The 22,800-nt window shown below is 36.2% G+C and overlaps 1 protein-coding gene across 1 annotated transcript in view; it reads left to right on the top strand.

Annotated features, from left to right (window-relative positions):
* Slc13a1 (solute carrier family 13 member 1) overlaps window positions 1-18,733 on the top strand; it is an 84,535-nt gene extending 65,802 nt beyond the window's left edge. The window contains exons 9-15 of the mRNA XM_038320401.1: window positions 3,022-3,120; window positions 3,526-3,627; window positions 6,348-6,454; window positions 9,323-9,432; window positions 15,331-15,492; window positions 16,842-16,979; window positions 18,596-18,733. Coding sequence (XP_038176329.1) covers window positions 3,022-3,120; window positions 3,526-3,627; window positions 6,348-6,454; window positions 9,323-9,432; window positions 15,331-15,492; window positions 16,842-16,979; window positions 18,596-18,733 — 856 coding nt within the window. The remainder of the gene's footprint in view (window positions 1-3,021; window positions 3,121-3,525; window positions 3,628-6,347; window positions 6,455-9,322; window positions 9,433-15,330; window positions 15,493-16,841; window positions 16,980-18,595) is intronic.
* Window positions 18,734-22,800: the final 4,067 nt, after the last annotated feature.

Raw genomic sequence — 22,800 nt, 5'->3', positions numbered from 1 at the left:
TCTGATCAATATGTAGCCAGCACCATGTCTTCCTGCATGGATATTTCCTGCCTTGATGATAATGGACTAAACCCCTGAAAGTGTAAGCTGCCACTTCAAGTAATATTCTCATTATAAGAGTTGCTGTGGTCATAGTGTCTCTTCACAGCAATAGAAACCCAAAGACAGGGGTCATTATAATTCAAAGCACCACAAGAGGTAACAGCAGCTTCTCAAGGGACAAATAAGCAATCTCTACAAGTCCTGCCATGATCAGTCTCAGCATTTTTCACTATAAACAGCAGAATTTACCCGATACAGATGTCAACATTTAAGGGTCCAAATTACAGCAACGGAAGTAAGACGTACTGATCAATAAAGAACCGCAAATGCCACTAAAATGTCAAATTCTGAATTCAAGGGAATTTCAGGATTGCTTTTCGAGGACTGAAGTGGGTAGTTTGGCAAGCACTCAGTAGTCGTATGACTGAGATGACAGCCGCCATGAAAACCACAAAGGGCTAATCCGTACAATCTCAAATTCATCCTGGACTTTCAACTATGAATATTTTATTAGGAAGTAGGTATATCACAATCATGAAAATATTTTTCCTGAATAATGAAATATTTAAAATTTATCATTATAGCTTAACTTAAATAATCTCAAGGACCTATGAGTCAAGCCGAATGCTGTTCTCTAAGACAGCTAAGGTGAACTCAGTTACTAGGACTTCTTTTGAAAAATGACAGAGTAGGGTAGGGTGTGATGTCTTAGCTATGGCCATAGTTTCCAGGTCTAGCAAGGTAATGGTCAACATTTTCCTCTCTCGATTTTTCACCTTATTGTTCCTTCCTAACTGCCCAATTGTGCGACTAGTTGGAAGATGGGGCTGATGGTTTTTAAAAACGCTCTATCCAGATTGTGAGAGCAGCATGTGGCAGTTCTCCTGCTGAAGCAAATGTGTGCAATGTCACTGACTTCAGCAGGTGGCCTTCAGTGTGACAGGCCAGCTGCATACTAAACTCTCCTCCCTGGAAATTCAAGCTTTGGGGGAGCTGGTTTAGTTGCACAGGTAGCAAGATTGGAAGCAGGAGAACAATCCCAGCCAGCAGATGAGGACATTAGCCAGTGACTATAGCCCAGTACTGCTTTCATTCTTTGTTGCTACTTTTAATGATTTTAAACAAACACATGTGCCACCTCCATTATTATTTTAATACAGCATGTCACTGAAAATAAAAAAAATTAAGAAGATAAAGAGCAGAAGTACTAGAATTTGCTCCCCACGAGGAACCAGAAAAATCCCTGTAAAATGCACTCATTGGGCAACGTTCATAAATCATGACCAATGTTGTATTTAAACAGTACTCTTGCTGTCACTACCGGTTAGACATGGCAGTTTCATGTTCCAGTTAATTTTTTAGCATCCTTTCAGTTTTTCAGGGTGTTTATCTCTAAAGGCTCTAGATTGACAAACAGAAATTAGCTGCCAGTCCCTAGGAAGGCTAATATACATTCTGATTAGTGTTCTGGCTGTTAGCACAGTTAACTCCTCACTCACGATAAACAACTCCAGCATGCAAGAAGCTCATCCATCCTCTGCATTTATTTCAAAGAAGAGGTGGACACATCCTCATATGCCTCATCAGTTCCTTTGTCCCATATGAACCTTCATCTGAAGCAAAGCAAATTTGGCTTGACCTAACTGTTCATTGTCTGCATCCAATGGGATAGACGCATGCAGTGTAGAGGGCAGAAAAGAGTTTCTAAGGAAAAGTATGATCTTTGACTATTATTTTCGCTTCTATAGATAGTTCTCAGATTTGTGTTTTGGAATAATAGTATTTATGTTGTGTCTAGGGACAAAAATTTGAGATAGGCATTAGAAGCTTAATTGAAATAAAATTTCTACCAGCCCTTCTCTGTCCATAAATAAAACAATAATGAACTAATTATAGTCAGAGGTCATTGTGTTGGCATGAGGGTGACTGTGAATGTTTAGGACATATGACCTAAAAATCACAGAAATGCTGTTCACCCAGGCACTTGAGAGGCAGAGACAGACAGATCTCTGTGAATTGAAGGCCAGCCTGGTCTACATAATGTGTTTCAGAATAGCCAAAACTGTAAATAGAGACCCTGTATTAAAGAAACAAACAGACAACAACAACAAAAAGAATCAAGGAAATTCTACTCCTTCAAAAAGAAGGCATGCAACAATGTTTTATAGCAGAGTTATATGACCAAGCACAAACTGTGTCTATGTTAGTAATTACTTTCTCACTGTTCCATTTCCTTTTCACGGTGTCCTATAACTTTACAGAAGACTGTTTCTGTGGTTATTTCTCACACATAAGGTTCTAACTGAGCTACTCACCATCATTCCAAGGGACAATCCTCAGGAGCCTATTTTCCCATCTGATTCTTCCTCCAGAGGGATTCTAAAAAATAAAAAAAAAAAAAATACATCTAGAGTATGTCCCACAAAAACTGGTCAAAGTTTTAAAGATTCTAGACTTTGAGACAAAATAATAATAATAATCACAGTGAAGCCAGGACACAAAAGCAAGCAATTAAAGTCAAAAATGGAATTGTATTTAGGCCAAAGAGAATATCTGTACTACTGTCCTTGCCAGCCCTTCATGTCTACACAAAGGGATGAAACTTCCATAGGCACAGTACATGGCAACCAAGATGCCCAATAAATAATACACTTTAATGCAATATCATTATCAAGCATAGAGTACATATTTATAAATATCATTGTATAGGCATGTAGAAATATGTGCATGGTACAAAAGATTTTTAAAAGGGAGAAAACGAGCCGATGTCATGGAAAACAATGCAAAAATTAGACATCTAGAAGTGAGCAAGCCAGATAGTACAGAGAAGGGAATAGTCAAGGAAAGAATCAGAGACACAGGCACAGGGCATGGATTCCTAATGTCGGCAAAGAGTCACGTTTATAAAGAAGTTCTTCCATAAGGAAGGGTGGTAGTGAAATAATTTCCTTAACTCTAAAGCTTTCATGTCTTTTTCAGCTTCAAGGAGATGTTCAAATGTGGCAAAACCAAAACACCCAAAGAAAAAGCCTGTGCCGAGGTGATCAAGCAAGAATATGAAAAACTGGGGCCAATTAGGTAAGATAGGCATAAGTAACACACACACACACACACACACACACACACACACACACATACACACCACATGCATGGGAACCCACACAGATAAACACAAGCAGTTAATGTAAAGAAAATAATCACATACTTGCCAGCAAGGAAGTCCTAAGTCTTGACTAAGACCACAAACCTAAGAAGCTCAGTGTCTTTAAGTTACTAAGTCACTAAAATGAAATCCATATCATTGCCCAATTAAAATTTGCTAGATAGAAAAAAAAATAAAATTCAGAGAAGCTGAGGAGAAAGGGCCTTTTCTAAGAGCCCTGGCACTCTCCAAATAAGAGCACATCATGTTCCCACAGCAGCCATCAGCTTGACGACAACTCTGATTTCCCACAAATGTTGACAGCAGCGTGTTTTCTACAGGTATCAAGAAATCGTGACCTTGGTAATCTTCGTCGTGATGGCCTTGCTATGGTTCAGTCGGGATCCTGGCTTTGTTACTGGCTGGTCGGCCCTGTTTTCAGAGTAAGTATTCACGTGTCAGCCCTTCCTGTTAGGTGCTGTGTCATTGCTGACTAACTGTTGGAAAACTGCGGTGAGGTGCTTTGGTCATTTCTTTGGGAAAAAATATTTTTATGCCTAATCTCCTATGGTGAGGTGTTAAGTATCAGGTAAGAAAGCAAAAAGTATGGCCGTTATACTCTGTATAAAAATTAGGGTCCATAGATTTGCAGCTACTACCTCAGGACCACGTTAGACATTTAAGCTGCATTTGACCAGGAACTAGGCGGGTAACAGAGTTGCGAGAGCTGTACCGCCCGACTTTGCTATGGAACCTTCTGTTTATTCTGGACAAATCACTGCACGCTCCCACTTCCTCTACCGGGAAGATGGAAATTACCGTAGCGCAGAGAATACTGCTGTTTTCTTTCTTTTTTTTTTTTTTTCTGGTAAAAGTGCTAAATAGATATTGTGTGAAACAAATGTTACACACTGTGTTCTCTCTCGGTCTATTTTTGACCAATATACTCTGATTCTTACATCTAGAGGAGTTTCATCTTGCTCTTCCGGTCTCACATCCCCAGCAAGAACCCACATAGTTTGCGAGCACAAATTGAAACTGAGTCAGATGTAATTTGGCCTGATGGAAGAGAAAAACACCACTTTCCCTCAGCCTGACTTTTCTGTTTCCACGGGCATTACCAATAATTTTTTAAGGCCCAAAGGATGAATGCAGATGTCTTATGACCAGCTTGCCTCAAGAAGTTCATGAGACAGAATAGTTTAAAAGATCAGCTTGATGTGCTTGATTCCTTTAGGCGAAGAACTTCTCATTTTTAAGAAGGCCAAATTAAAAGCACCATCTATTTATTTAAAACAAGCTACCGTTTAATAGAAGATTGGTACTTTCTATTTTTCTAATAGGACATAGAGCAAAATAAATAAATAACTCCAGCTCCCTTTAAAATCAACATCAACTGTTGTAAAGTTTCTCTCTCTCTCTCTCTTTCTGTAATGTACTGAGAACTAGATGAAATAATAGCAAATAACAGTAAATTAAACCTAGGAGGAAGTAGCATATTCAGTACAATCAGATCTCATTTTTCTTCCCTATAGCGGAAAACATAATTTAGGAGATGCTTTTTGTTTGTGGCAGGAAAACAGTGTGTGCTATGAACAGGGGCTTCTCCTCTCGCCTAGCCTTGTGAGAGACAGCAGAAGGAAAGGGAACAGGGCTTGAAAGGGGACAGAGCTTGACAGTAGAACTAAAACAAGCACAAGGCAAATAAAATCCGTATAGGCTTAATTCTTGATAGTGTTGAGATAACCCAGTTCCTACGGAATCAAAATTCAAAGTAATAATGAAAAATTATATTTAAAACGTTTTATGAAAATGTTTGTCGACATTTGTACCTTAAATTTGTCTAAAGCATGCATTCTGAAAAATGCGTGAACTGTGTGCAGGTTTTAGGCAGCAACAATTTCTAAAGCTGGTATGATATATTAAGATTTATTGCTACCACCCAATGTTTTCATTCCATCTGCTTGAATCTGGACCGATTTCAATATGTCTTTTCATATAAACCAAAATCCAGTTACATGACACCTGGCTCAGTTTGGCAAAAGCTTAGCCAAAAATTGTAACTAAAATGGAATGATAAAGGAACAATATATTTATAAGGATTGGTCAGGTTTGTAGAAAGTTATGCCATTCTAGTCTTTCTGTCAACAAGGAAAGAAAGTCAGCCTGCACTGAAGATGCATTTTTAAAAAAAAAATATCAAATTGAGAAAAATAATGCATTTCCTTGATTATTTAGATTTTTCACATAAACTGCAAAAGTATAGACTTTTGTAAAAAAAAAAAAAAAAAACAGTCAATTGAGATGTGAGATAGAAAAACAAAGCCTGATGATGCTCGTGTTGCTTCAGTTGCAAAAGTGCACGGAGTCGACACTGCTGACTTCTAAGGCTGTATTCTAATTGTTTGTGTCTGTTTCATTTGTAGTATGTCCAGGTGCCTCTTAACTGCGGAGGCTTCCGGGAACCTGTCTTTTTTGCTAGAATGGTCTGGCAATTCTTAGCCCCATCTGTTCCCAAATTATTCTTAATTTGTACAGGGATCATTTGTGAGCATCTCGTAAGTCTTTCTAGTCATTAATCTTCTTAAGTTTCTAGAGGGCAAAGCATCACATGGGTTGATCTCCCTTGGATGTATGTGTAGTATCCACTGTAGAAGCAGGTGTCTCATCCCAGAAACCAGATCAATTTGCTTTCACCGTTTATAGTGAAGTTTGAGGGGACACTGGCAACAGCATGTCTCGCTAAATTCAATAGAATGACATTATAAATCAATTACATGGGCCTTTGCCAAACTCCAGCAACTGTTTAAGCCTCAATTCTCTGACATTATAATAAAAAGCAATATTCCAGAGAAGAAGTTGCTTAACAAATCTGAAAGTTTACCTGAAAATTTTGCTCTGTTGGTTTGATAAGGTATCATCTGGTTATTCAGTATTGGCAATATGAAAATGTACTGAATTATTAGGAATGCATTCTGAAATGACTGGTCCTTTTAAGTTACATCACTTCATTGGGAAACTGTTTTAGAATAGACTGTGTAGATTAAATGATCTATATTTATTATCATTTCTATTTAAGTGTTATTAACATAATTCATTGATATCTTATCTCATATAAGTCCTTCATACCATTTTAAGGAACATGTTTGTTCATATTTTTCAGGCACTCTGGTTATGTTACAGATTCAACTGTTGCGTTAGTTGCCGGGATACTTTTCTTTCTAATTCCAGCTAAAAAATTGACAAAAACTACAGCTTCAGGAGAAATTGGTTGAGTATCATTTCTTTTTTTTTTTCAAAGAAAAAGAAGCTATCTTTTTCATTTTACATACCAATTCCAGTTCCCACTCTCTCCCCTCCTCCCATTCCCTCCACATACTTCTCTACCCCACTCCTATCTACACTTTAGAGAGGGTAAGGCACATTGTTTGGGAAGGTCCAAGGCCCTCCCTATTATATCTAGCTGAGCAAGGTATCCATCCAAAGAGAATAGGTTCCAAAAACGTCAGTACAAACAGTAGGGATAAATCCTGGTGCCAGTACCAGTAGCCCTGCAGTCCTCCTCAGCCATACAACTGTCACCCACATTCAGAGGGTCTAGTTTGTTCTTATGCTGGTTCTTTCCCTATCTGGCCAGAGTTGGTGAGCTCCTATTAGCTCAGGTAAACTGTTTAAGTGGGTGTTCCCATCATGGTCTTGACCTCTTTGCTCCTATTCTCACTCCTTCCACTCTTCAAATGGACATTGGAAGCTCAATCCAGTGTTCCACTGATGGACTCTGCCTGCTTCCATCAGTTGCTGGATGAAGGTTCTATGGTGACATTTAAAATATTCATCATTCTGACTACAGGGCAAGGCCAGTTTAGGCACTCTCTCCACTATTGTTTAGGGTCTTAACTGGGGTCATCCTTGTGGATTCCTGGGAATTTCTCTAGTGCCATGCTACTTACTAGTGCCATAATGGCTCCCTCAATCAAAATATCTCTTTCCTTGCTCTCATCTCTGTCCTTCCTCCATCTCGACTATCCTGTTCCCTCAAGTTCTCTTCCCCATCTCCTTCTCCCCTCATCTTCCCCTTCTGCCCTCCCTACTCCTCCCATCCCCATGCTCCATTGCTGGTGGAAATGCAAACTTGTACAACCACTTTGGAAATCAGTATGGTGGTTTCTCAGAAAATTGGAAATCAACCTACCTCAGGATCCAGCAATACCACTCTAGGTCATATACTCAAAAGATGCTCAATTATCCTAAAAGGGCATTTGTTCAACTGCATTTATAGCAGTATTATTTGTAATAACCAGAACCCTAGATACCCTTGAACCAAAGTGGCACGTTCACATATTAGAGTACTACTCTGTGAAAAAAAAATGACATCTTGAAATTTGCATGCAAATGGATAGAACTAGAAAAAAAAACATCCTGAGTGAGGTAACTCTGACACAGAAAGATGAAGATGGTATATACTCACTCATAAGAGAATACTAGACATAAACAAAGGATATTGAGCCTATAGTTCATGATCTTAGAAAAGCTAAGTGACAAAGTGAACCTTAAGAAAAAGCATACATATCCACCAGGAAAGGGGAAATAGATGAGTATCATTTCTAACAGTAAATTCATAGAACATCTCTTGAAGAAATTAAAATTCCATAAGCTTCAGTTAGCACATAGAATATTAAAAATGGCCATGCTAGTCTAACCTCTATCTTAGCTTATCCCACTTACACCCTGAACCCCCTATTCAGTCAGCATTTGTCTCCACCAACAGGCAGACTCTCTAGTTTGCAGAAATGAGGAGCCTATTTCCTTTTATACCCAGGTTCCAGCTCTTCTTGAGCGACATCACCTCCCCTGCCAAAATCAGAATATTGACTAACAAGGAAAGAAGAATGATTGATGAGACCTCAGCAATAATTTTGAGGACCTAAAGAAGGACAAGTTTCATGAGAAAGATTATTTATAGTTTCAGAGAAAGTCCTTGAAGAAAAGAAAACAAGCCCCTTATAGGCATAGCCTGAGTTCACAATTGGAAAAGGTGCTTAGTAAGAACACTCATGGTATTTACAACCCATGGTCAAAGAAGTGCACACATCTGCAGGAGCATGCATTCTCCTACATGCACTTCTTACACATGATTCGCTCCTGCCTGTGCTTTATGTTAACATCAGTTTTCAGTGGCTGCATTTTTACGTGCATACATTGGGCAAATGGTTATAATAGTTTGGAAGCATGGTTTCATGTTGGCTGCTGATGTGAGTAGCCTAATGACAGAACAATATTAAGAAGTCTTATTTGCCTTACAATCTTGGGACAGTCCATCCTTGGGTAGATATCAAGGCAGGAACTTCAGTTACATCACATCCACAAACAAGAGCAAAAAAAAAAAAAACACCAAATACTTTTATGATTTTGAAGCCTCCTCTAGTCTTATACAATCCAGGGGTCATCTCATGAAATAATATAACCCACAGTTGACTGGGATCTCCCACATCAATGGCCAGTTAAGATAGTCCATCGCAGACATATCCAAAGGCCAAGCCAATTAAGATAATTCTTCATTGAGTCACTCTTCTCAGCTGATTCTAGGTCATGCCGATTTGACAGAGTTCAATGCACTGTCCTATAGAAAGATGAGCCTATGAAAGAATGGCACTACTAATGATAACATCATAATGATTTATCTAAATGTAATTCAAATATAATCAGAAGGATTTATCCAAAATACTTTCTCAAAGTTTCTTAAAGTACTTTTTCTGTGTCTGAGCATTCCCTTGCACATGTGTATGTGCACTGTTTGGATCCATTAGAGGCTGGAAAAGAGTGTCAGATTGGGACTGGAGTTACAGACAGTTGTGAGCCACCATGTAGGTGCTAGGAATTGAACCCATGTCCTCTGGAAGAGCAGCCAGTGGACATAACTTCTGAGCCATCTCTCCACCTCCAAAGTTATAACATTTTTAATCAGTATAATATTCCACTTAAGGTCAGTGCAAACTCAAAGTCGAGGCCAAATCTCTGCCTGGAAAACAGTACCATGATATTGTAAGCTTCTTGTAACAGGACTGTTCAGGAGACTGATAAAATTATTGTATATTCTTGTGTTCAACAATATTTAACTGTAGGGTTTTTGTTTTGCAGTTGCTTTTGATTTCTCTCCCCTGATTACTTGGAAAGAATTCCAGTCATTCATGCCGTGGGACATAGCCATTCTTGTTGGTGGCGGCTTTGCCCTGGCAGATGGCTGTCAGGTAATTCTCAGTGTGTACGATATTTAACAATTAACTAGGTGGTTGAAAACAAGAACACAGGCACATTCAAGCATTGGGCATAGTCACCTTTATCCTCTCATTTTAATAATTCAGAATTCCATAGCCATGCAGATTTCACACAGACGAGGTGAGTTCATGGTTCAAGAACTTTTACAGGCTGTAAGCATAAACAATAATGTTACGATGTCTCAGAATGTCAAAGAAAATAATGCAAAGAAGATTAAAATACTTAATCCATGATATTATATTTGACGAGTAGCTTAGTAGGAAGAAAAACTTAGATTCAAAACCATTGATTCCTAATTGAATATGTTTATTTGTTTGCTTGCTTATATTTTTAGGTCATTTCATATAGAGTTTGTGCAATTCTTGGGTTTCAATTCAATAACCCATCATTCTATCATTGTCAAATAAGAAGATGAAAAATAATGCCATAAATAAATTCATCTTGTGAATAAATTCCAGAATATTTAATGTGACAATTTCTGGTATATAATGTTCACTGTCAGGAAGAAATGAAAACATCATGAGTTAGACAAGTGGCCATTCCATTGATCCACCAGCTGACACAAAGCAAGCTCTTATCCCTTCTCATTGCCCTGGTCATTGTAGGTCATTCTTCCTAGAAGAAAATTATCTTCTCAAAAATTTTTGGGCATATGTACATATGAACAACATCAAATGTACTCAGTAGATTGTATATATGTATTATATATATTTAGAAAAATAATATACATGAATAATATATATTATATAGTGTGTATATAATATATAATTGAAGAAGAGACCATGCATTTACCAGGAAAGACATGGGAGAAGATTAGGAAGGAAGCTTGAGAGTGGTATAGATACAGTGTCAATGTATGAAATTTTCAATTTTTTTTGAAAAAGCAAAGAATATTTCTATCTACACACCAGTCACTCACGGGGTTCACAGCCTTCTATTGATTACTCAGGGCTGGTTTGCATTTATTTCCGTACTCAGTTACAAACAGGAGGATGGTAAGGGAGGAACTGTGACAAGTTTCTTGACTTCTTAGAAGTCATATATTTATTTATTTCAATTCGCAGTACAAATTGCTATCATTTCTTGTTGATAATTTGTTAGGAGGATATTGTTTACTTCTAACTTTCTTACTAGTGTCTCTGTATCATTTTTAGATTTGGACCTTTTCAGCAATAAGAGGTAGTAATTACTGTAAGTCTTGGAAACTGTCTCAACTCAGAGAGCCTTTTGCCAAATTGCTTTAGGCTTAGATTTGCCCAGATACAAATGATAGAAATATAAGACAATAACAATTTTCTTTTCTACTATTTCAGCAGTAATGAGATCTGCATTCTCAGAATAAATAACTGCCATCTCTATGTCTGCTGATTTGAACTGTGAGGAAAGCAGAATCAGAAAGTCTGGCATTCATAAGAATGTTGCTCTTCTCTGCTCAGAATATGTCTAAACTGGACTCTAGACACTCAAAGTGGCTTTGAAAGCATCGACCAGACCCTAGAACAGCAAAATCTGAGGAAATGAAAAGGTGTGGATTTAGTCTGATGCACATGGCTCTCTCAGTGGAAGAATTAGGGAAATCACGGAGGGAGGATTAATTCATTATAAAGATCCTAGTACCTGGAATCTGTATTCTGCAAGAATTTCCAGAAAGAACTATTTCTGAGTAACCAAACTGAAGTCGAAAGCTTCTCACAAAAAAAGTCCGTACAAAATTGTGACCCTAAAAATTGGTTTTACAAAATACTAGGAGACAACTTGAAAAATTTTGTTCAAAGTTATAATTTGTCTGACAAAGGTCTCAAGCTACAGAATATTTCTACTTGAAAAAATAACCAAAAATAAAAAAGAACCATGAGGTAGATATTATGTGCTATTTACCTCATACTGTGTCGTCTCTCTTAAACACCCCAATTTGATTTAAGATGATGAATGTCTCACAAAGTGATAGACAATGTCCAACTCTTCCCAGTGAATAATTTCTCTTTATTGTTGGTTTTTTACACATTACTCAAATGCTTTTTCTAAGATAACTGTGAGAGATTAAATAGCATTTTCTCAAATATTCCTAAGTTCCCAAGAACATAATAAATAATGACAAAAAGTACTAACAGTCTTTAAGATAAAACTGTACAACACAGTCAATAATATACAAAAAATGTTCAAAACCATGCAAGATAGTGGGAAAATGTTGTATGAGTAAATGGTTTTGTGAAAGTAGTTGAACTATGTAGGTCAGAAAATGGAAGGATCCTCAAGAAATTAGATTATTTAATATTAAGAATTGGAAGCAATGAACAATATTGTAAGCCTGGAAGAAGCCAGGGTTGGATATTAAGATGGTTTTAAAAGCTTCCAAGGTTATGCAACTTCTTCAACTACTATCCCCATTTGTGAGGGGCCACACAGTCTTTAGGAAATTGTTTTATTTTGTAGCAAAGTTGAAGCATGGTCTCCATCAAAAATCTTTGCTTGTCACCAAGAGCTTTAAATCACCATTTAACAGTCTCTTTAAATAAAAATGAGTAGGTAATCAAGAGTCAACAGATAGTTGGGATTAACCCATTTACAATAACCAAAGGAAGAAAAATAAAATGAAATAAGGAAACAAAAAGAAACAGAACAAGGAAAAAGTGAAGAGAATGAACAAAACAATAAATTCTTTAAATTTTATCATTGGTGCCTCAAAGGGATATCAGAAAGATACGAAAAGTAAAAGAAAATACTGTTTTAAAAAATAATCATAAAGTAATTCCCTCAAATTTAGAATTACGGTATCAACTTTATATTTAGAAGTCAACAACATTCTTTAAAGATAAAATATGTCAGAAATACAACAAAAGGCTAAAAGACAGTAAGCACTAAAAAGAATTGATTGTCCGGTACCAAATGGTCAGCCCTCAACATATACACATAAGCAACATTAACACTCTCAGTAGCTTGAGTGTGTGTATATATGCATGTGTGTACATATATATGCATTTATGTATGTGAGTCTGTATTTGTGTGTGTATAACAATAAAAGGGGGGCATGAATTTGAGAGGGAAGGAGGACATTAGAAAAATTGCAGAGAGAAGAAAGGGGAAAATGATGCAACAATACATTAATCAAAAATAAAGTAAAATTGTTAAAAGATAAGAAAACTAGAGCATTAGTCTACAAACTCCTATAGAGTCTTTGTTTTAAAAAAAAAGATTTATTTATTTATTGTGTATACAACATTCTGCCTTGATGTATGCCCGCATGCCAGAGGAGGGGTCCTGATCTCAGTACAGATGGTGGTGAGCCACCATGTGGTTCCTGTGAATTGAACTCAGGATCTCTGGAAGAGCAGCCAGTGCTCCTAACCTCTGAGCCATCTCTCCAGCCCCGTCAAGAGTCTGTTTAGAAAGAGAAAAAGGGTAGAAAGGAAGGAGGTCTCTATTAATAACATCAGGAATGTCTCAAAAGTAAAGTCTCTGAGGTTCTTGGCTAAGAGAACTATGAAAAGGTTCATGCTGGAGGGATTTATGTAGAGTCTACATTGTAGATCTCATAATCTTGAGGTGGAGATAGAATCATAATGAACTCCAGAATGAATCACAAACACTTGCTGCGTTCCTCTCACATCTCAATCAGAACGAGGTAATACACATCTTCACTCACCTTCTAGGAATCTATATCCTTGTGCTTTAGTTTTTATACTTCTAACTGTTGCACTCAGTATTCATACCCTTATATGTATAAATCCATAAAGCTAATATCCATTCTCATAATGGCTCACTAGATAAAATGCTTACTCTACAAGCTTGGGAAACAGAGTTCAAATCCCCAGGAACTTGTGTAAATGGTAGGTGGGTGTGGTGATCCTGTGTAATTCCAGAGCAAGCTAAATAGATAGATTGACCGTTATCAGTGGACTCTGGATTCAGTTGAGAGAACCCCGCTCCACATATAACATGAAGAGCAGTCAAGACTCTTGGCATCAATCTCAGGCTTACACACACACACACACACACACACACACACACACACACTCACACACGGACATGTGCCCACATACATATAAACATACACAATACAATCATGCACTTTTACAAACATATACATGATAAAATACAAATAAAATAGTTAATTCTGTATACGAATCAAAACAATAAACAATAAAACTGATATCTAGTGCCCATGTTTGTGATGCTTGTATTTACTTTGGAATTGAATTTACTGCTTATAATCAAAGTTTTTTCTGATGCATAGCCTAGATTTTTATAAGGATAATATCGCAAAAGGTAGACTTTTCTTTCAATTTCATGGAGAAATCAGAATAATAAACCTATAATTCGAGTGCAGGCAATATTTTGGATTTCATGAAATGAAACAAAGATCAATATTAAATCAACTTAAAGAACCTCACAGAAAGACACAGAAAATAAATTGATAGTTTAACATTGCTGAGTGATTTTGATGATTTCAAAACTAAACTTCCCAAAATCAAAACTAGAAAAACAATGTGAAAAGAAATAAAATAATTTTTAGACCTATCAATACTCGGCAAATGTACTTTCTGTCCTACGATCTCAGCACCTTTGAAAGGATGTGTTGTTCCTCCAAATGAGCGGAATGAAGGAGAGGTTCCCACAAAGCAAAGCGGTGAGACAAGAGGGGAACTTAAGTAGGTCTAAAATGAATTTAGTCCAGATGGAGCAGGAAAAGGGTCTATTCCAGGACAGATATCTTGAGGGAACATGAACAAAGCAAACCCACTTAATTCACGTGTTTGTTTGCTTGTTGGATAGGTCTCCAGACACTTTGAAAAGCACGATGAACTAATGATAGCTTCTTAGAAAACTAAGCAACCAGAATAATGTTTTCTTTGGAAAACAAAGTAAATATAATCTTAGGTGGTTAAGTGGCTCATCAATGAACGATATTTATATAATTATAACATTAAACTTTAAATATCGATTTAACCAAAGTATAGCAATGTTCTGAGGAATTAAGGGGCAGAAAACATATGTATGATGAACAGCATAAGAAAACACAATCCTCAGGCAACATATTAGGAAATCAATAAGTAATGTTTCCAGTTGAAAATTTAAGAAAAAGCTTAATTAGAATGTCATTTTGAAAGATACCTATACTCATACTAAATATCAGTGTAAATAGCTAATAACAGTTGACAATTCTTGCCTCTGGGGGATACAGCTTAGGAGAAAGGGAAGGAGCCTGCAGGCTTCCCTTTTCTTAAAGCTCCATGGTCTATCATGACTTATCAAGACACTTAGATATTTTGATTACATAAAATTAATGTTTAATAGAGGAAAGCATAGAGAGCAAATTTAAACTTCTTAAAGAATGACTATAGTATTGAAATAGTTCTGAAAACTTGTTCATATCAAACCTATCTATATTTATCAAAACACAAGAATATGCGAAATGATATTTCAGAAACAAACTCAGTAAATACTGTGTGTGTATGCGAATGGTGTGATTAAATTGGCCTTCATTAAAATTAATTATGTGAAGTGGGACAGTTGTGTAGCTTGGTCTGTTTGTGAGACTCATAGGACTGGAATCAGGGCCTGTCTATAACAATGCCTGGATTTTGGGAATCTATTTTTCATACTGAGTTGCCTCTCTAGCATCAATGCAAAGTAAGGAGCTTAGTCCTACCTCAGCTTGTTATGCCATGCTTTGTGGACACCAAAGAGTGTCTTGCCACTCGCTGAACAGAAACAGAGGAGGAGTAAATGGGTGGGGGTAGAGGGGAGGCAGAAGGAAGAGACAGAAGGAGGGGAGGGAGAGAAATTGTGGTCAGGATGTAAAATTAATGGAACAATAATTGATAAAAATGAATTATGTGAATAATAATTAATGCAAATTTGTTTTTTAGGCATCAGGACTATCTACCTGGATAGGAAGTAAATTATCTCCTTTAGGTTCATTACCAATTTGGCTAATAATTCTGATATCTTCTTTGATTGTCACGAGTTTGACAGAGGTAGCCAGCAATCCAGCTACGATCACTATTCTTTTCCCAATATTATCTCCTTTGGTGAGTATTACACTTACATCGTTTTCCTCTAGAGTGGGTTTTCTTGTTGTTTTGACTGTGAGTTTTCATCCTGTGGTATAGTTTCGTTTGGCCCAAATGAACTTTCTGTAAGCAACTTATATGGTCTTCATCTGCTCCAGGTGACATTTACTCAAGGGAACTGTATTTCACATCCAAGTAGAATAATCTTTACTAAATAATTTACCTTTTCTCTGCACAGATTTTTGTTTTGTTTTGTTTTGTTTTCATTTGCAAATATATGAAACTATTCTGGATCCAATGCAGCCATAAGATGATTCAATAGTTCTAGGCACTTTGAAATATCACCTTTCAGAACAGTGTTCCTAAGTTTCTGAGAAGTTCTTCCTATAAGTGATGTACAGACAAATGAGAAGATAGTCTTAACCTTGAAGCCTAAATTTCTTAGTTCTTAAGACAATGTCATAAAAGGGGGAGGAAGACTTCGTTTCCACGCTCCATAGCAAGTACATGTGAATTCTTTGTGTGAAATGTTTTTTCTGATTCAGGTGGGTGATGTTGGTGAAAAGAAAGCACTTTAAATTAAGAACTGTTTAAAGAAACAGCAAGGATTGTCTTTCTGAAAATGTTTCCTAGCCTCTCCACAGAGTTATTTGCTCATATTCTTGAGTTGCTACTAAAAAAGAAAATATAGATTGTTCATCAATTGCTTATTGGCAAGAAATCACAAGCAACATGTCATCTCAGCTTTCTGCTTTCTGGTTTTATTTCATGAAATAAACCATCAGAAAATTATGCGATGAGTTCCAGATAATAACCATTCTCCCTAAGTAATGATCACTAAGGAATTTTAAATTTCTCACCAAAGTGATTGAGTAATTAGTACACTGAAAATCTCCAGAGCCACAGGCACCCAGGCCTTCCCAAGATTCTCTTGGTTGTCAGCTGCATGCTCGACAATTTCTTTGGTTTCTCTGACTGCAGTGACATCATCTATTATTTTGAGCTATACTAGTCATCTTATACTTTTCTAAAATGTTTAAGAATATACAAGATATTATTATATAGTATATTATGTGTATGCATGTACACTATTACATAATAAATATATTTGCTTTTATGAGGTTTCTGAGATAAGTGATACTTTACTTTTGAAATAAATTATAATATAAAGGTCTAAATACATAACAATAACAATAAAAATAAGAGGCACTTTACAATACTCTGAAAAGTTTTAAATTATGCATAAATTTATGCTTTTAGGTTTCAAGTCAATTCTGGGAAAGTATTTTACAACAGCTTTGTTCATTTTCTTGTTTGGTGTCTGCCCTCAGCATTTTAATTCAGCTCTCCTTTGGCTTTTCCCACAGGCTGAAGCCATTCATGTGAACCCCCTTCATATTTTACTGCCTTCCACACTCTGTACATCATTTGCATTCCTTCTGCCAGTTGCAAATCCACCCAATGCTATTGTTTTTTCATACGGCCACTTGAAAGTCATCGACATGGTAAGTTAGCAGCTAAAAGAACATAATGTCACCCAATAGACTCCTCTACCTGATGGGCCAAATCAGTGCTACCTTTGCACTAGAGTTGGTTAGAACCAACCCTGATAAAATCAGAGTTTGAAGTCTGTTTCTAAAACTGTGGGCACCAATGGTCATAGGATTATTTTCAAGAAGTGAATGTGCCATTAGAATTTATGGTCACAAATAGAGATGTGAAATGCGTGAGCATTGGTCTGGAGAAAAGGAAAAGAGCACCGAATTTCTTAACGCGACTCCTTAAAACTATGCCAAGATTAGGATCCAACCTAAGACAAAAAAGAAACAGGAACACTACTATTCTATATCACAAATTTTTATGGAACATTTGGTCAGATGAAGACATTGCTCAATACCTGAAGAAAAATACCTTTCTTATAGATCTTGTAGATCTCTTTCTGGAAGAACTCTGTGAGAAACAAAGGAAAATTTAAGTGGTAGAGCACACATTTTGTTTCCAAATACAAAAAATAGTGGTAGCTGAGAACCAATTTCAGAATATTCCAGTCTTAACCCAATCTCCATCACCAATTTCCAACCAAACCCAAAGGAAAATATAGTCAAAATCAATTCTGTGAGTTTGCTCCATCTGTGGAGTTACAAGGTGAGTTCCTCTTTTTTTCTCCCACCCTAATGCTGTCTCTGCACAGCATTAGAGTGAAATAAAACCTCTGGAAATATTTCTATACTCAAGGCACATAATATCTTGTTGCAAAATAGAATATGTTTAACATAAAATATCACAAACATGTACGTGTGTGGATATAAAAATCTATGAAATGAATGAGTGGCTTTTATGGGTAGAGAAAAGGATATCCAAAGTAATCATGCTAAATATTTCCCTTTTGCTTTGGAAAGCCATGTTTTAAGGCAGAGAATTCAGGAGCAGGCAAACAGTCTCTGTGAGGGACCAACTATAACTACTTTAGACTTTGCAGGCCATAGAGTTTCTGTCACAATTACCCTCCTCCACTATTGTATCATATAACCAGTCAAAGATATTCTATAAACAAATGAGCAAAGATATGGTCTAGGGAAAAATCAAATGGTAGTAACACAAAACAATTTAAGAGCAGCAGCTGACAATCTCTAATATGTAGAAAACTATTTTGAGATTGTTCAATGGACACTAGAATTCCTATGTAAGAGTTTCAAAAAAATAACAACACTAAGAAAGAGGAATAGAAGTGGCATTGCAAAATTTCAATCAAAAAGTAGTCTCATGGGAAACCAGTAATGCTAAGTGATCCCGAAGAATACAGTTATCACATGGTATTCCTGAAAACTATTCATTCATAAATAAGATCATAAATCACCAATTATAACTTAACATACAAGGGCAGATTGACTGACATATATTCCAAAGAGAAGCCTCTCTGGTGCTGTCAAAATGATAGTTAGGGACAGATTCTCATTTGATATCAAAGGGAGAATATCCCCAGTTGATGATAATCACGACTTATATAGGTCATTGAGGGGGGCATGTAAATCAGGGTTACGCTTTGTGTGATGCAATTCTGAAATCGCTGTGGAATTTTTTTCACTGGGAGACTGATATGTGCGCATTTTTGCTGTTCTAGGTTAAAGCTGGACTTGGAGTAAATATTTTGGGTGTTGCTGTGGTGATGCTGGGCATGTTCACCTGGATCGATTCTATGTTTAACCTCCATGAGTACCCTGCCTGGGCTCCTGACTTTGTTAATCAGACCATGCCATGACAAGCACAAAATTGCTACCTTCTTCAGTGTGACTTTGGGACTTGCTAGGAATTCATTGTAAGATGTAACTGTATATAATTGACACATATCAATCAATGATATAGTCACTGCAGTCCTGGTAAATGCCTCACACTCGCTGTCATAGAGTCTATATGTCTTCTGAAGTACAGCCAAAGAGCATCTACATGCCTACACCCAGAAACCTATGGTTGAAATTGCGTTGGACGACCATCTACACACTCTTTCTCCATAAAAATGATGCTAGTGACCCTCAAAGAAGTTAGGCCATTTGCCACATCTTAAACTTCGAGTTAAGTGTAACATTTCAAACATTAATTTATTATTTGAAAATCTTCTTATGAAACTAAAAGCAGAAAATAAAGTACAAAAGTAAATGTGATACTTGAATAAATCATTTCTATAGTGTTTCTCAAGGGAATTTGCTAAAGAATCAAGCCACGGTCATTGGTGTAATAAAAGTAAAATGTGTATTTATTTATTTATTGAAAAGTCCAGCTGCATTATTACTAATGTATAGGCAAAACAAATTGAAATTAAAATAGTTATAAATTCCAAAATCCATGAATTGATTTGATAGTAGAAAGTTTATAATGATTAATTCTATGTATCCATATAAACAGGCTATCATTTTATTCTTCTGTGAATTCTGTGCTGAGCAATGCATTTTGAGGAGTTATGAATAAATGAGTTGTGATTTGTAGTATTTTACAGCACAGTTAGAAATGCTGTGCATTAAAGCTATTAATACATCTATGCGTTGTAAGACGTCTGCATCTGTCACGGCAGAATCACAGGATTTGGATTCTCCCCTGCTTAGTGTCGCAGAGGAAAAAACTAAAAAAGCCCCTACTTTCATAAATCCTGGGTTGACACAAAGACTACAAATTTTGAAGAACATAACCAGAAGCGTAGTAATTTTTCTCTAGTACTCTGATAACTTTGTTTACCTTACTTTGTAGGGACCTGTGACCACTATTGTCATAGATGCAAACTCTTCACTTGGGTTAGCAGATGTCCAGTAGGCGACCATAGCAGGATAAAAGCATTTAAAATCCCTTTTTTGCATTGTTTCTCTCACTTTATTTTTATTTCAAAAAGTGTTTGTTTTAGAAAACAATATATGAAAAATGAGTTGTAATTTTAAAATATTACTATATATAGAAGTAAGTCACATAATTCTGTTAGATCAACACTGAAATGGGATAGAAGTAAAATACAGAATAAAAAATTAAAAAGATGTACTTGACAAAAAGGAAAAACTACTTATGATTATTGGAAAAAGAAAACCAGCCTTCAAGCATACAGACAAATAAGCAATAATATGGAAAAAGAGAAAGATCTTTGGTATTCCAAAGCTGGCCTAAAAAAAATATCAAAACCAAAATAATCTGCCCATTTAAGAAAAGATTGACATTAAAGCATGGAATTTTCCTGCTAAAAATTAAATGGAGATCAAAAATAAACTTTTGTTTTTATTCCTCATATACATATTGCTTGATATTAAAGACTTGGTTTGGAAATTTTTTAATGCTACTATTTATAAAATTATTCTTGAAATTAAACATCAAGAGAGTTCTAAAAATTATGACATATTTTTACTTTTTATTATCTAAATGATTTTTAATTTAAATATATGTTGATTTTATTTTTCCTCTCTTCAAAGTTCATCCGGATACTCTCCACCTCCCTACAACTTTTCAGGAAACAAAAACCCAACACAACTAAAGTCCTCAAAACTAAGGAAAAAAATAACACTACCCAAGAAGCTAAACAAACTACCTCCCAAACTGTAACCAACAGAAGCAGGCACAAACAAATAATTGTGGCTTTCATTTTATGTTTATCAGAGGCTCCTGAACAAGAGGCCTGGACTGGAGGGGTTAATCCACTGTCACTGCATTAGAGAAAAATGATTTTCCCCCTCCCAGCAGATATAAGTGACAGTTTCATTGTTAACCTTTTCCCTAGTGACTAGGTCTTCATTCATTCATTAATTCACTCATTCATTTTTTGAAATATAATACAATAAATATAATAAGATAAAACAAAAACTATTCATTGAAGTTGAACAAGAGAAACCAAGAAAGAACCCAAGGAAAAGAACCCAAGAGAAGGTACAAGAATAAGAAACTCACACATTTACACACTCAGGCATCAAGAAAAACGCTAAACGGGAAGCTTACATGTATACACAGAAGACCTGGCACAGACCCATGCAGCCCCTGTGCATGTTACTTCAGTCTCTGTGAGTTTATATGAATTTTAATCATGTTGACTTAGAGGGCCAGGTTTTTCTTAGTGTCCTCCATCCCTTCCGGTTCATACAGTCTTTCTGTTTCCTCTTCCATAGAATGCCTGAGCTCTGACAGGGAAGAATTTGATGGAGCTATCCCATTCAGGGCTGGGTGTTTCACAATCTCTTACCCTCTGTGTTGTACATGGATGTGGGCCTCTATGGCTGTCCCCATCTGCTAAAGAAAGAAGCTTCTCTGATCGTGGCTGAACAAGGCTCTGATCTACAAATACAGCAGAGTATCATTAGCAGTCATAAATATAACTACTTTTTTCTATTTTTAGATGAGTACTATTTGGTTTTATCTTAGGTCTCTGTGTCATTTAGTCTCAGGCTCTTGGTTATCCAAGCAGTGTCAGGTATATCTTCCAAAATAATGCACAATGAATCATCTGTCATTACTTGAGGTTATTAATCAATGAAAGTTAATTATCTTTTCAAATAAAAAGTCATTCTTTTTAATCTTAAAATATAGTACTGCTGCTTTGTGAAAATCATCTATGTTCAATTAATTCATTTATTCCTTTATTATTTTCCCTATTATATGTCACAGTTTTATTTATGATCTGGAATATAGATTGAATTCTGCTCACTACATGTCATTTAATTTATCACTGATGAATTATATGTTAGGTACATTTTTATTATGAAAAACTACAATGAATTTTCAAATTATTATGAATAAGTTTTGGTCTCAAGAAAATGATATCAGCATTTCAGCTTGAATAATTTTAATGTATTACTTCCAGTAGCTGTCATCTGAGTACAAGAATGGTAATACTTAGCCCAAAATTGTTTAATTGAGCCATCCTGTTTTCTTGCCACATCTTTATGTTTGGCAGATATATCAGAACTGACTGATTCATTTCACATTAATCCCTTTATATCAAAGTTCTCAAGCTTTTTAAATCTGAGGATTGCATGCTGTCTTTGAAATTTCTAAAAGACATTCTTAAACAGGTGATCAAACACATCTTCGTCCTCCCACTCTGTAACAGATAGTATTTTTGCCATTATCTTGAGCATCACTTAAAGGTTAACTAGAAATCATTGTCACTTTAAATTTGAGCATCTTACTTAGGATCAGATCTTGTCTGGATAATAGTAGCAATTTCACTAACTGCTCCTTCACTGTTCATGTAGGCTTTGAAGGCTTTGCTGGCATATGTATGTCTTTCATGTGCCCCAGTTGCTGCTGTGCAGGGCAGTGTCTCCAGGATCCAGACTTCCTTTTCTAGAGAGTGTGTGATGTCCTCCCCTACTTGGTTTCCATGTCTTTGTTCCTCTTAAAGGTAGAGAAATTGAATTTCAACAAATGCTACTAATGAACATTATTGCACACAGTTGACAAAACAATATCATGGCATGTTGTTTGTGTCTTGACATGCTTTCTTATGTAAAAGACTGTTGCCTTTATCTCTGTATCTCTGCCTCAGGTAAATATTTGGAAAGAACCTTTGTAATAACTAGTCCAAGTACAGAAAAAAGTTACTATGGAGTGCTTGGCCATATATGTGACATGTTCATCACACTCCTTTATCCCAAACTCAGGGAACATCACTGAAGAAGGAGTAGAAAGAGTGTAGGAATGAGTCATTAGAAAGGGCTCCTTTTAACTAGATCAAGACAGTCAATTTCCAACATCTTTCAGGGAGGGCTTACAAGGCCCTACCCTAGCTGAAGACATAATAACAGTTGATAGATGCTGAAGGAGGGAGTTAGTTTTCTTCGGCAGTGTTATCCATAGTAGATT

This window comes from Arvicola amphibius, chromosome 2 (assembly GCF_903992535.2).
Source record: "Arvicola amphibius chromosome 2, mArvAmp1.2, whole genome shotgun sequence".
In the NCBI taxonomy this organism is placed as follows: domain Eukaryota; kingdom Metazoa; phylum Chordata; class Mammalia; order Rodentia; family Cricetidae; genus Arvicola; species Arvicola amphibius.
Note: the sequence above shows the minus strand (reverse complement) of the source record. Positions and strands in the feature narration are given on the sequence as shown.